General features: G+C 40.4%; 1 protein-coding gene across 2 annotated transcripts in view; it reads right to left on the bottom strand.

The window, feature by feature from the left end:
• Nucleotides 1-13,465, bottom strand: part of MOV10L1 (Mov10 like RNA helicase 1) — a 41,681-nt gene that overhangs the window by 26,995 nt on the left and 1,221 nt on the right. For both annotated transcript variants that reach the window (XM_060279556.2, XM_088676605.1), the window contains exons 2-5: nucleotides 7,435-7,619; nucleotides 2,561-2,717; nucleotides 1,802-1,914; nucleotides 55-245 (exon numbers count right to left, since the gene is read on the bottom strand). In XM_060279556.2, coding sequence (XP_060135539.2) covers nucleotides 55-245; nucleotides 1,802-1,914; nucleotides 2,561-2,717; nucleotides 7,435-7,619 — 646 coding nt within the window. The remainder of the gene's footprint in view (nucleotides 1-54; nucleotides 246-1,801; nucleotides 1,915-2,560; nucleotides 2,718-7,434; nucleotides 7,620-13,465) is intronic.

The following is a 13,465-nucleotide window of genomic DNA, read 5'->3' as shown; positions in this document are numbered from 1 at the left end:
TAAAAAGTGAACTCTAAGCAGTCATTGACTGAGGGAAGAAGTTTTTTTTATTACCAGTTATCTTCTGTTGGAGCCATACAAAGTGCTCTCCATATATAACATGATTGGTTACTCTCTACAACCACCACATTGACCAGGTCATGTCTACGAGGAAAATAACCAACAGGAAGTTTCAGGAAATCCAGGGTGAAAAAGATACTGTCGTCGACTACACCAGTTCTTCCACACACACTGGAAACACGAACCTGTAAAAAAATGTAGTTATCTTTAGATGCAATAAAATCAATGTAAGCATGCATAACCCATTTGAGGTTACTGAGTGGGCCCTGTACTTCAAGCCATCCAATTACAGTGGTACCTTGGAACTCGAACGTAATTCGTTCTGGAAGACCATTCAACTTCCGAAACGTTTGAGTTCCAAGGCGCGGGTTCCGGTTGGCCAACGGCTAGGTTTTTGCGCAGCGAAAGCCACGTTGGAACATTTCAAAACTGGTGCACTTACTTCTGGGTTGTCGGTGTTCGGGGGCTGAAATGTTCAAGAACGGAGCTGTTCAAGTTCCAAGGTACCACTGTACTCTTTAAAAACTGCCACATAATATATTAAACCTTAAACCGTATGTTGTATTGTACTCTAATGATCTCAGAGGCTCCCTTGTTAAGGAGATGTATCAGCGCCTCTGAAGGTGGAAGAGACCATGGGCCAGAAACTCAAAAAGTCAGCTCTGCTCTGCCTCTTCCCCCCTGTTAGTCCATCCATCTGCCTTCCTTCCTTCTTCCACTCGCTGCGTTCTCTTCTGCCCCCTTCCACCTTCCTCCTCCAGCAACTCTCGTCTGCCAAATATCCTAATTCATCTTCTATGAGCTGCTTGACCAAAATATTGACTTTGTTAACTTTGACTCTTGGAGCACTACATTCAAAGTGAATGATCACTCCACATCACCTGTGGAGTGATAAACAATAACTAGATTTTTAAAAAATTGCCAGTGAACATTACATACCCTGTTTCCTCCATTTTAAGATGAAGTCATAAAATAAGCCACAGCAGGATTTTTAAGCATTCAAGGAATATAAGCCATAACCCGAAATTAAGACATAGTGATAGGCGCAGCAGCAATGCCGGCCGCAGGAGGAGGAGGAGGGGAAAAAATAAGACATCCCCTGAAAATAAGCCAGTGTGGGTTTTTTGAGGAAAATTAAATCTAAGACGGTATCTTATTTTCAGAGAAACATGGTAGTAATAGTAACATTTCCAAACTACAGCTCCATTCAGGTGTTAATACTTTGGTTGCCTCTATGCACATCTCGGAACACTCCCAATGTCACTGTGTAAGTAACATTCAGACAAGTTTGGAAATCCATTCAATGGACACAAGCTAACTCTCGCTGTTGTTGTTTTTTATATACAGGACAAGCTTCAAGTCAAAAGGTATCCCTAAACTAAAATCTTGAAACTTTACAGTGGTTTACCTGTCATGGCTTTCTATAATACTTTACAACTGTACTCTTGTGAAGGGTTGATGACTCCTTTACAGATTCCACAGAACTAAAATTGTCATGGATCCTGATGATAGAGGGAGCCATTAACAGTTAAACTACTTGAAGTCCAAAATGTGGTTTTCAGAGTTGAAGCCCAAATCAGTAGATTTTAATATAATGAACATGCTTCATATATAAACAGGGTGGCTTTACATGCAAAGACAGTTCCAGCTATATAGTTACCCATCCTTCATTCTTTTACATTACAGTATTTGATAAAATATTTTTAAGAAATCCCAAAATCAAACCATTCAATAGACATACCTTGTCAATTCTCTTATACCTCAAGGGCTTTACAGAAACTGCTTCACTGGTCCAGGTTGTTGGGTTAATGAAATATTCTACTTGCACCCAATCTCCTTTACAAGGGTCAAAACCTTAACAATAACATCACAAGAAAATGGAAACAGTTTGAACAAGGTTAAGTCACTTTAAGAAGAGTTAAAAGTACTGGAGCACTAAAAGGCAAATATACCTAGCTACTAGACCAAAATTGGAATTCATTGAAGCAATGACCAGAAGGGTAGCCATATTAGCCTGTTGCAGCAAAACCCAGGAATTTTCTGGCACCTTAAAGACTAACGAATTTATTATGGTATAAGCTTTTGAGGACTTTAACCTACAAATGCTGTAATAAATTCATTAGTTTTCAAGGCATCACAAGACTATTTGCTGCACTGTTTTATTCTTCAAAATACCAGAGGTCAAACAAAGTTTCAAAACGGAAAAAGGGAAAGTACTCCAAACTTCAAGAGTCCATTCAAGTTTTGAGCAGATCTAAGATTACATGGCTTTTTCAACAATAAAGACCATACTCTCAAGAGAAAGCATCTCTGAAATGTAACTGAGATGATAAAGATGCTTAGATTCACATATACAAAATGCCGTTTTCTAAACCAATTTATATTCTTAGAAACCCTTTTGTCAACTCATCTAAAGCAATTTTCAAAAAAAGAAGCCCTTTGGAACTTAAAATCACAACTTTGTGTTTATAACAATTATCAAGGTAGACATAACAGTTACCTTCACAAACATCATTCATGGAAAAGGAGGTTGTCTGATTAACACTGCCACCAGCTGCAGTCAGAGATGTAATACTGCCAATGAGTGTTTTGGTGTCCTGGTCCCATTCAGAAGGACATTTGCTGTCATCTTCCCATTTATCAGATACCTTTTCTACCTGTAGAACAATTCAAAATTACCTACAGGAGGCATCCTAGCAGGACCTTCAAATGTGATTTGAGACCTACGGCTGAGATTCATTTGTTGAGTGCCCCCTCCCCAAATGCTGCACAACTTCTTCAAACATGTACACAGCTGTTAACCTTCCACCAATACAAATCTTTATGGACAGAACCTGGAAGTGTGCTCAATACAAACCAATGGGCCAAAAGCCAGCTTCCCCCTACAGGTGGGCAACCAGGATCAGCCTTTTATTAGAGAGCTTATCAGTATTTTGACCATGAAGAGTGCACTAAAAGAGAGCCATGAGGATCCAATTCACTGAGCTGCAGACATTGGAGAGGGTGAAAATGCAGGTGACTGCCCACAGATCTTAGCTTTGAAAGCAGGAGCACAGAGTTTCAGAAAGAAAAGAGTTTTGGTATCATTTAATTAATTTACTCTTAAGTTCTGCTGAACGTACTATTAGAGCATGCACTCAAGATTGTAAGGGCCCAACAAGGAATCAGGTGTGCCACTCAGGCCCATTTAATCAAGCCAGCTTGGTAAGAGAACTAGATGAGAGAGTGCACACTGGTTTTTTTTGGGGGGGGGGGGCTGAACCAGAAGAAGGTATATGCTTTCCAAGACTTTCCACAGTTTATCAACAACCACTGGGGCTTCCGGTCTGCCGCGCTGACGAGAAGGCGCAGAGACCTCGAGCTCGCGGAGGGGGGGGGAATCTGCGGGGGCACGCGGATCCCTGTAAAAACCCCAGGTAGAGTGTCCCGGAGGCTTAGCAGCCCGGAAGAGCTCCAAACGCGACTCCTCCGCTGCCCGGGAAGCTCAGTAGAGCCCCCGAGAGCCAGCGGAGTGGAAGTCGCGGGAGCCATTTTGGGCACCATCGTCACCTCCAAGAAGCGAAGCTCAGAGCCTTCAGCCTGCAAGCGATGGATTCTTCCTGACAAAGTAAAGACTTGGACTAAGTAAGTCAAAATTTATTGATTGGGACTAAAATTTTTATTGGATTACAATTTGGAAACGGGAGATAGATAGAAAATACGGAAGCCATCTCCTCCCACCGGTTGATCTGAGAAACAGTTATTTAAAGAACCCAAAATTGGGACAAGAAGTATGCTTTCTTAAGGATAATTTCAAAGACCACGAAAAAAGATTCCCCCCTCGAAGCAGGGTAAGAGGGGAGATGGACAGTGCTGATTAAAATTCCCTGTAATAATAAAGTGAGATATAATTTGGGAAAGGTCTGCTCTTTCTTTGGAGCCAGCAGCCCTGACAGACCAGCGAGCTGACAGTATTATTAAAAAGAAAAGAAGGAAAAGAGTGCATAGACTTTCGAACATTATATATTAAATACTTTTTCAAAATTTAAGGCAATAGAACTTGATAAATATGACAGCCAGTTTTGCAAGAGGTGGTTGATGAAACTACCTAACTATTGCCTGACTCCCAATACAAGCGACCTTGAAAGAGTCTGAGAATGACAACAAAAGTACCGTGTTTCTCATATTATAAGACACGTCTTATATTTATTTTTTCCTCAAAAAAACACACTATGGCTTATTTTCAAGGGATGTCTTATTTTTTTCCTCCTCCTCCTGCCGTGGCCAGCATTGCTGCTGCTCCTATCACTATGTCTTATTTTCGGGGTATGGCTTATATTCCTTGAATGCTTAAAAATCCTGCTATGGCTTATTTTATGGGGATGCCTTAAAATATGAGAAACAGGGTATATGCACCTGGGTTCCAGCAAAATGTTTTGAGAAGACTGTGGGAACTGAGAATCGGATTATACTATGAGGAAGTACAGTTGCAAGAATGGAGACAACTTTTACAGTCGGAGGACATTAACAGTGTAACAGCAGAGGAAGACAATATAAACAATGTATCAAATAACAGTGACATTGTAAAGCAAGAAGAAATCCAACAGGAAGAGAAAGAGGAAGAAAATGAGGAATCTGCTCAACAAGAAGATTTGGAATTTACTCCCCCTATGCTGGGGGAAGGACAAGAAGTTCTCGGACTGATCGAAATGATGGAACTTTTTGGAGTTCAGAATACCCACAAGGAAATGGACGTGCAAGGAAATGGGAAAATCCAGGGGGACTGTAAGGGAGATTGGAGTGCAAAACATTGGAAAAAGGGGGTGGGATGAAGGAAGAATGGATAATTTATTATTAGGATGGATCAAAAGGATTGAAAACTGGTTTGATGATTATGGAACTTGCTGGACTGAAGGGGGTGGGCTGGGGCCAGGGGAAGAATAGATATATTAGTAAATAGATATACAGCAAATTTAAATGCGTAAGGATTAAATGATGGAAAAAGAAGGGAGGTCTTTGGAGGATAAAAATTAAGTAGGGGAAGAAAAGTAAGATTGATTAGATGAAATTATGATAGGATTTGGAAATATTAAATTTAGAATGTGATAAGAGGATTTAAAAAGGGATAGTTTATATAATATAAGGTTAAAAAATTGGCAATTAGAATGGGAATGATGATAAGAAATCTGTTAAATGAGAATTGAAAATGGAAATCGGGGTAGGGGGGTTGGGGAAGCCCCCACAATGTCTATGAAAATGGAATGATTATAATAATTTTTTTTCTCTTTTTTCCTTTTTCCTTTTTTGGGGAGGCTGTTTTGGGTAAATGGTTGGGTGGACACCCCCCTTTTTTCTCCCTTGTTTTTCTGGAGCTCCCTGGTGGCAGGGGGGGGCTTTGGGGCGGGGGAGAGGGGGGACAAACCCAATTATAAAATGGACCACCTTCGACTGCCTACCTTCATGGGACTCTCTTGTGGCAGGAGGGGGTCGGTGGAGGGGGGGGGTTGGAAGAAGGTGGATATATGTTAGATATGCTTTGTTTTTTATTTTTTTTTAATGTGAAATTAATAAAAATTATTTTAAAAAAAAACAACCACTGGAAGTTGCTTGTGAATGCGCCTTAAATTTTTCTTTATATACAAATCAACCACCTGAACAAGGTGAGATAATTCAATACTGTGAAGACTACCAAAGCATGTACTGTATTAGGAAACTTCTTAATATGTACTCTGCTGGATGGGTTACTGCTCAATGCTAGCTGATTACCTTCCATCTTGGGCAGTTACTGAACTACTGCCAGTTAGGGATGTTGGAGAATTCTGACAAAAACGAAGATGAATGGAAATTGCCAATGTTCCCTTATTTGTCCCATTTCTGGAATAGAAATCAATCCAGCAGGTATGATTGGTATTCAGCGCTGTTATTATTTTCAGTCTGCAAATGACATATAAGTTATTTTATCCTCCCATCTCCTCGCATTTTCTTTGTACTGAAATGGTGGAATAATGTAATGAAAATTAATTGCGGAATGTAAATTATGTAATTTTGCCACAGCAGACAACGAGACAAATATGAACTGCAGCAGAACCAAAACACTGCTGCATATATGTATTAGGTTTCTCTTCTGTTCAAATTCGTACATGTTAGCTTTCTTCACTTTGAGTTCGCTTTGATTTTCAGCTCTCAACAGAATTGATCTTTCTCTCTCTGGAGCAATCTGCTGGCAACTTCCTGCAAGTTTAATGGAAAATAACCTTTCCTATTTGCGGGATGGGAAGAAGTGCCGCTTCTCTGCAGTATCTTTCCATATGCATCATTGTTTAGTGTTTTTTCCCCCTACAAATCCCTGGAAATGATTACTGTACATTTTTGGAGAGGTACTTGCATCTAACATTTAATTTTTCATTCCACATTCTCTTCTCTCTTGATGTTGTATTTTGTCTACTGCCAGCCTTGCTGATTCTAGAGGAGGCTGTAACCAACTACTGGAACTTCAGCCAGTGGGACAGCTCTGCCACCTACTGGGTCTTGTAAGTATTCCTTCATCTGGAATACCAGCGATGTACTTTATATGCTTTATCACATGCAAATACATCCTTTAAAAATTGAATGTTAGGGGCCTAGCTACACTACAAATGCATAAACTGTTTCTAGAGCAGGTGAACAAAGACATTGTTCTTATAAAGGAGACATCCTCTTTCATAGGTAGCTGAATGTAACAGTGACTGCCTTCTGAAGACTACTGCCAAATTATGATATTTTCTGTATAAACTGAGACAGCTCACTATCAGTTAATAAATGTGTATGGACCAAACTACATGCTATGAAATAATAAATCTATCTGGACTAAACCAGGTTGCCTCCTTGTGCTTCAGCTCAGTAATACTAAAATCCATTTATGGAAAAATTTAATCAAATGCTGAATTTCAGAGCAGATTGGTTTAAATTAGCAAGAAAAACCGGCTGTTTAAATCATGTTTTCCACACTTCTGCTTGTTCTGTACCTAGAAAACAGAAGCCCGATTGGTTTTTTTTCCCTTTGTCCCCTCATTTTCCTCAGGAAAACCTGCTGTTTACTGCTGAGTTGGAACAAACATCAATCCACTGAAAAACTGATTGACATTTGTTCCAATTCAACAGTAAGCAGCGGGTTTCCCCGGTGAGGGGAAAGTGGCGGGACAAGTGGAAGCGTTGACAAAAGCCCTAAATTGGTAGAGGAAGAGCCTATCTATGTTCAAAAGTCTGAAGTGACTTTGGCTTTCTTGCCGAATTGGCATATGTAGGAAAGTCTCCCATTCTGATCAACTGAGATCAGTTATATATAGAAATTGAAGTTTATTTTACAGACAGTTAACATAATCACATGACCAATATCTACAGCTATTTGAATCTTACCCTGATTGCCTTTAATCCATGTGAGGTTTTATCTTCTTCAACAAGAGCTACAACCTGCTGTCCAACTTGCAGTGGAATGTTGCTCATCACAGCTTCGCTGGTGAAACAGATCAAATCATCTATCAAGCCGTAGTCTAGGCAAAATCTTGTCACTACACCATGTACGGTTTTTATCTCACTGCCATCTAAAAAGAAGATAAAATATATTTAAGTTGTCTCAAGAATAATTTGCTGTATTTGCTACAGCATTGGGAAATTATTCTTGCTGCATCTTGCCACCTCTAACAGAACATCTGTAAGGATTTCTATAAATGAAGATTGTTAGCAAAATAAATGTTATGAACACCTCTTATGATTAGATTTTTAAGCAGCATAGAAATAAAGTGGTTTTTCATGACTAGCTTATTGGAGCAAATGAAGCCGATACTTGCCTTTTCATTCCTTTCCTAACAAGCTCAGAGTAAAAAAGGTAAAGGTAAAGGACCCCTGGACGGTTAAGTCCAGTCAAAGCCGATTATAAGGTGTGGTGGTCATCCTGCTTGAGACTGAGGGAGCCGATTCAGTGGTTTAGACCACAGCGCCACTTAGCCTCTTGGGCAGGCACCCCCAAATTTCGGCCCCCCAGATGTTTTGGACTGACTACAATTCCCATCTTCCCCGACCACTGGTCCTGTTAGCTAGGGATCATGGGAGTTGCAGGCCAAAACATCTGGAGTGCCGCAGTTTGGGGATGCCTGCTCTTGGGCTTGCCAATCATACAGAGCAACAGGAGCCACTGTCACACGGATTCGAATCAATCTTCCAATTGGCAAGCCCAAGAGGCTCAGAGGTTTAGATCACAGTGCCACTGTGCCTCTTGGGCTTGCCAATCGGACAGTCAGCTGCTTGATACATGTAACAGTGGTGAGCTCCCGTTGCTCTGTCCCAGCTTCTGCTAACCTAGCACTTCGAGAGCATACCAGTGTAAGTAGATAAATAGGTACCACTGCGGCAAGGTAAACGCCGTTTCCCTGCACTCTGGCACTCATCATGGTCCTCTGTGTGCCAGTAGTGATTTAGTCATGCTGGCCACATGACCTGAAAAGCTGTCTGTGGACAAACACTGGCTCTCTTGGCCTGAAAAGCGAGATGAGTGCCGCACCCCATTTTCGCCTTTGACTGTACTTAACCATCCAGGGGTCCTTTACCTTTACAACCTCAGAGTATTGTCTGGGTTTTGTCACACCATAGATTTACTAAAACATCCAAACTGACAAATGATTTGCAATTGAGCAAGGGAAGTAAGGAAGTAAGGAAGTTAACATGCAAGCCTAAAGCTCCTTCCAGGCTTATTCCTGTGGTGCCAAACCATAATTTGGCATTTTGGTCAAATGTAGAGAAAACTGAATTATCTTAATTTGGTTAATTCCTTGACAGGAGGTAAGGAATATTGCTGAGTTTATTTAAGTGATAATACAACATTGGGAAACTTTCCAACATTGGGAAACTTTCCCAACAGCCCTAGTGTTGGAAGGGCCTTCACCAGAGAGAATTTAGTTGAGCTGAACTTGATGAATGAAGGGAACTCCAGTTTCTATATTTTTAATGGCAATTTCCCTATGTTCCTAGGGTTTCTAACATTCTCCACAGTTCACTATACATTATGATTTTGTGGAGAATAGCTATCTCCAAATGGGGATCAGGTCAGATAAATTTGTTTGACAAACATCAAACCCACAACATGGAGGGGGAAGACCTTCCCATTCAGCACTGAGAAAATATCCAATAGTTCCTCAGAATAAAAGCAAATCACAACTAGGTTTTAAGTCTACTGAAAGAGGCAAGCTATGTACAACTTTACAGACAGGGTTTCCTTAGCCTTGGGAATAATTTATATAAGGGTGGGAACCAGCAGACCTCCAGACATTAAGATCATAAGCCAAAGGTCTATCTATTCCAGCATCCTGTTCTTACAGTGAATGATCAGATGCCTATAGGAAACCTGCAAGCACAAGAGCACTCTCAGCTGCAACTTTCAGCAACTGATATTCAGAGGCATATTCAGAGGGAGAAAAACAACTCTGTATTTGTTTTCTCTATGCAGGGGTTCCCAGCTGGTAGTCTACTGCCCACAGGGGGTCCAGGTAACCTACCCACGAGGTTCGTGACACCATTCACATAACAAAAACTACCACAGAGATATCAAAATTTTCAAAAGGAGGGAGTCCATGGCTTGGCTTTTCAAAAACAGGGGGTCTGCAGTACTTAGCTAACAGGCAACCACTGTTCTACCCCATGTATATTATTGTGCAAGGAAAGAATGCCCCCCTCACCTTTTCCCTAAATTTAAGTGTCAAATCTTGTAACCTTTCCACATTGGGGTAAAGGTAAAGGGGCCCCTGACCATTAGGTCCAGTCACGGATGATTCTGGGGTTGCGGCGCTCATCTCGCTTTACTGGCAGAGGGAGCCGGCATACAGCTTCTGGGTCATGTGGCCAGCATGACTAAGCCGCTTCTGGTGAACCAGAGCAGCGCATGGAAATGCAGTTTACCTTCCCGCCAGAGCAGTACCTAGTTTTTTTTTAAAGCAATTTATTAAATTTTCCAATTAAAACATATTAAAAAACATTACACAAACAAACATTACAGAGACAATCACACACATACATCCATCTTTTTAAACAATTCTCTCCCAAACTCTCATAAACAATGCTCCACCGAGCTTGACTTCCCTCCCTCCCCTCATTTGGTTTTCTATTCAGTTCTTATCTCGCAGTTCCTTTTTACTTCCCATTTAATGTCAGTTCGTAGGATTTATTTCAGTCCTGCAAGTGTCTTTAAACTTCTACAGTTCTTTTCCATATAGTCCACAAATTTACTCCAGTCTCTTTGGAACCTTGCTTCCCCCTGGTTCCGAATCCTGCTAGTCAGTCTTGCTGCTAATTCTGCATAGTCTATCATTTTTGTCTGCCACTCTTCCAGAGCAGTACCTAATTATCTACTTGCACTGTGTGCTTTTGAACTGCTAGGTTGGCAGGAGCTTGGACCGAACAATGGGAGCTCACCCCGTTGTGGGGATTCGAACCACCGACCTTCTGATCGGCAAGCCCTAGGCTCTGTAGTTTAACTCACAGCGCCACCCACATCCTTTCCACATTGGGGAGGTAATCCTAAATTTGTTTTATGAACCCCAACATGGAATTCATCTTCTTCACAGCATACTGCACATTGGGTCAACTTCTTCAACAAGCTATCTACTACAGCCACAGAGTCTTGTTACTTTTTAGTCACTGCCAGTTCAGACCCCATTACCACATAAGTAAAATTGGGATTTTTTTTTTTTGCCCCAATGTGCATCATTTGTAAAGGCTTGTAGAGCATTCAGTGTTGCACTCAGAGTTGTTGCAATCAATGTCATGACTAACGTAAACATTTATCAATTTCAACAGGTTTATCTGAGTAGGACTTAGCTGGATACACCCCTCGGCACTTAGATTGTGGCTACCTTCTGTAATCATGATATCAATCAGCAGGACATATTCACAGACAATGCATTTGGAATCCGGATATACTGATAAAGCTGCCATAATTGTTAGCAGCCTAGTGATTAGAAAAAGGAAAAAGGCAGAAGAGGAACAATTTCATATAAATTCTTCTTCCCCTAAATCAACTTGAGCATTGAGACATTCTCATGTTGACAGTCATTTTTATGCCTGGTTGGCGAGTACATGTGTGAGATTGAGGTAACACTGCCAATCTCACTAGACAAAGTAATGTCTAGCAAGAACTACAAAGGCCCACGATTTAGAAGAGTGCCATGAACTGTAGAAACTACCGGTAAGTAAGACTGTTGAACACTGAAGAGAATTCCCAGTGAATATGCATGAGGATATTTCTCAAACCCTTTTGTAAAGTGAAAAGGCTAGCTTCAAACTTGAGCACACACCTTTCAAAAACATCATAATTTGTATGATAAAAATTATTGTTTACTATATCCTTGTATTTAAGCAGTGATGGGCAATAAGGAATTGCATGCAAGCAAGTACATGGACTTCTATATATGAGAATGAGTGGAGAAGGGGCAGAGTATTCTATACCTCTTGTACAAGCTCCCAGCTGGCTAACCAGGCCTCTTTTTTTTTTTTTTTTGGAAGGCTAGTAACATTAATGGGCTTATTTACAAGGCTGGTTTACGAACAGCTACTCACTTTTTGAACAAGTAATGTTTACATGGACTCTGTTGTCACTTGAAATGTCACCATTCGTGTGGGGTATGTATGTAGTAATATTCACAGAACTATACTTCTTAGAAATCCACTGATTACTAACAGTAAACATCACGCAAGAAATAGAACACACACAAAAGTTGAACACAAATTAGGCAACAAGTAGGAATCGTTCCCAGAAATGTAGAAGCCTAAAATGTTAGTAATTTCTTAGAAAGGCTCTTTTGTAGCCAAGAAGAGCAAATTCATAAAGGAATCTATTCCAGATTTCCTAATACTGTTGTTGTTGTTCATTTATTTTCAACAAGTAAGTTTAGACTCCAAGAATACAAGAGCAAAATTCATCAGCCCACAGCCAAAGTTAATCATGACAGAAATTATAGTCCAATACACCTGGAGCTCACCAGTTTGGGAAAGACTGGTATATAGTGAAGATGTGTGTGTGTGGAATAGTCACACAGGACATGATCTCAAACATAAAACCCTTGTACGTTAAACAGCCTCGGAGCGCCACATACCCTGTTTCCCCTATTTTAAGACGTAGTCATAAAATAAGCCACAGCAGGATTTTTAAGCATTCAAGGAATATAAGCCATACCCTGAAAATAAGCCATAGTGATAGGCACAGCAGCAATGCTGGCCGCGGCAGGAGGAAGAGGTAAAAAATAAGACATCCCCTGAGAATAAGCCATAGTGTGTGTTTGTTTTTTTGAGGAAAAATAAATATAAGACGGTGTCTTATTTTCGGGGAAACACGGTATTTCTTTAAGAGGAGAAATCCCAATGCCAAAGATCCCTCAGTAGCTGAGGCTGATGGGAGGTGCTGTCCAGAATTTGAGGGAACAGCATTGTCTACCAGATGAATGGATTATCTTTTCTAATAATAACAGTAATAAATTAAAATGCCCCTTAAGACTTTTAAGTGATGTACACAAGAACCCCTATTCTTGGGACAGAAGTCTAAATGCAACCAGTCATTATTATAATAACCTGGGATCCCTGGATAAAGGCTGGTACATAAACTGAATAGCTAGTACAGGTGAAACTCGGAAAATTAGAATATCATCGAAAAGTGCATTTATGCAGTAATGCAACTTAAAAGGTGAAACCAATATATGAGATAGATGCATGACATGCAAAGCAAGATATGTCAAGCCTTTATTTGTTGCAATTGTAATTAGGTATTTGTCGTTAGGCGGGTCAATTATAAATGGAATGTAATTAATGAAATGTAATAGCAATGTTTATTTTGTATTATTGTAACTATTTGTTTTTTTACTGTGGAATTTCCAAAAGAAAGCATTTGTAAAAATTATATATAACACAGAAATAAGATTCCAAGGAATCTCTTGCAGTTCCCTCCTTCCCTTTGTTAATCATTTCCTCCTGCATCTTTTATGATAATCCAAATCTTTTACCCCTCCATTGTGTCAAAAATTCACCATTAAACAACAAGTGACATTCCAATCCTAGTGACGACTTTACCCGTTTACAGACTCTCAATCCGAGGGTCATGGGTTCAAGTCTCAGGTCAGGCAAAAATATGAGGCTGGACTAGATGATCCTTGTGGTCCCTTCCAACTCTACAACTCTGTGACCCTATAAAACCTTTTTGTAAAAAAATAATAATTGAGGTAAAGGCAAAGGTAAAGGGACCCCTCACCATTAGGTCCAGTCGTGACCGACTGGGGTTGCGGCACTCATCTCGCATTATTGGCCGAGGGAGCCAGCGTACAGCTTCCAGGTCATGTGGCATGACAAAGCCGCTTCTGTAACTGATGCCAAAAAATAGTAATGAGGGAACTAATGCCAAGAAAGTTATCAG

The sequence above is a fragment of the Zootoca vivipara genome, chromosome 9 (genome assembly GCF_965207765.1).
Source record: "Zootoca vivipara chromosome 9, rZooViv2.hap1.1, whole genome shotgun sequence".
Lineage (NCBI taxonomy): Eukaryota > Metazoa > Chordata > Lepidosauria > Squamata > Lacertidae > Zootoca > Zootoca vivipara.
The sequence above is the reverse complement of the archived record's forward strand: the minus strand, read 5'-3'. Positions and strand labels throughout refer to the sequence as shown.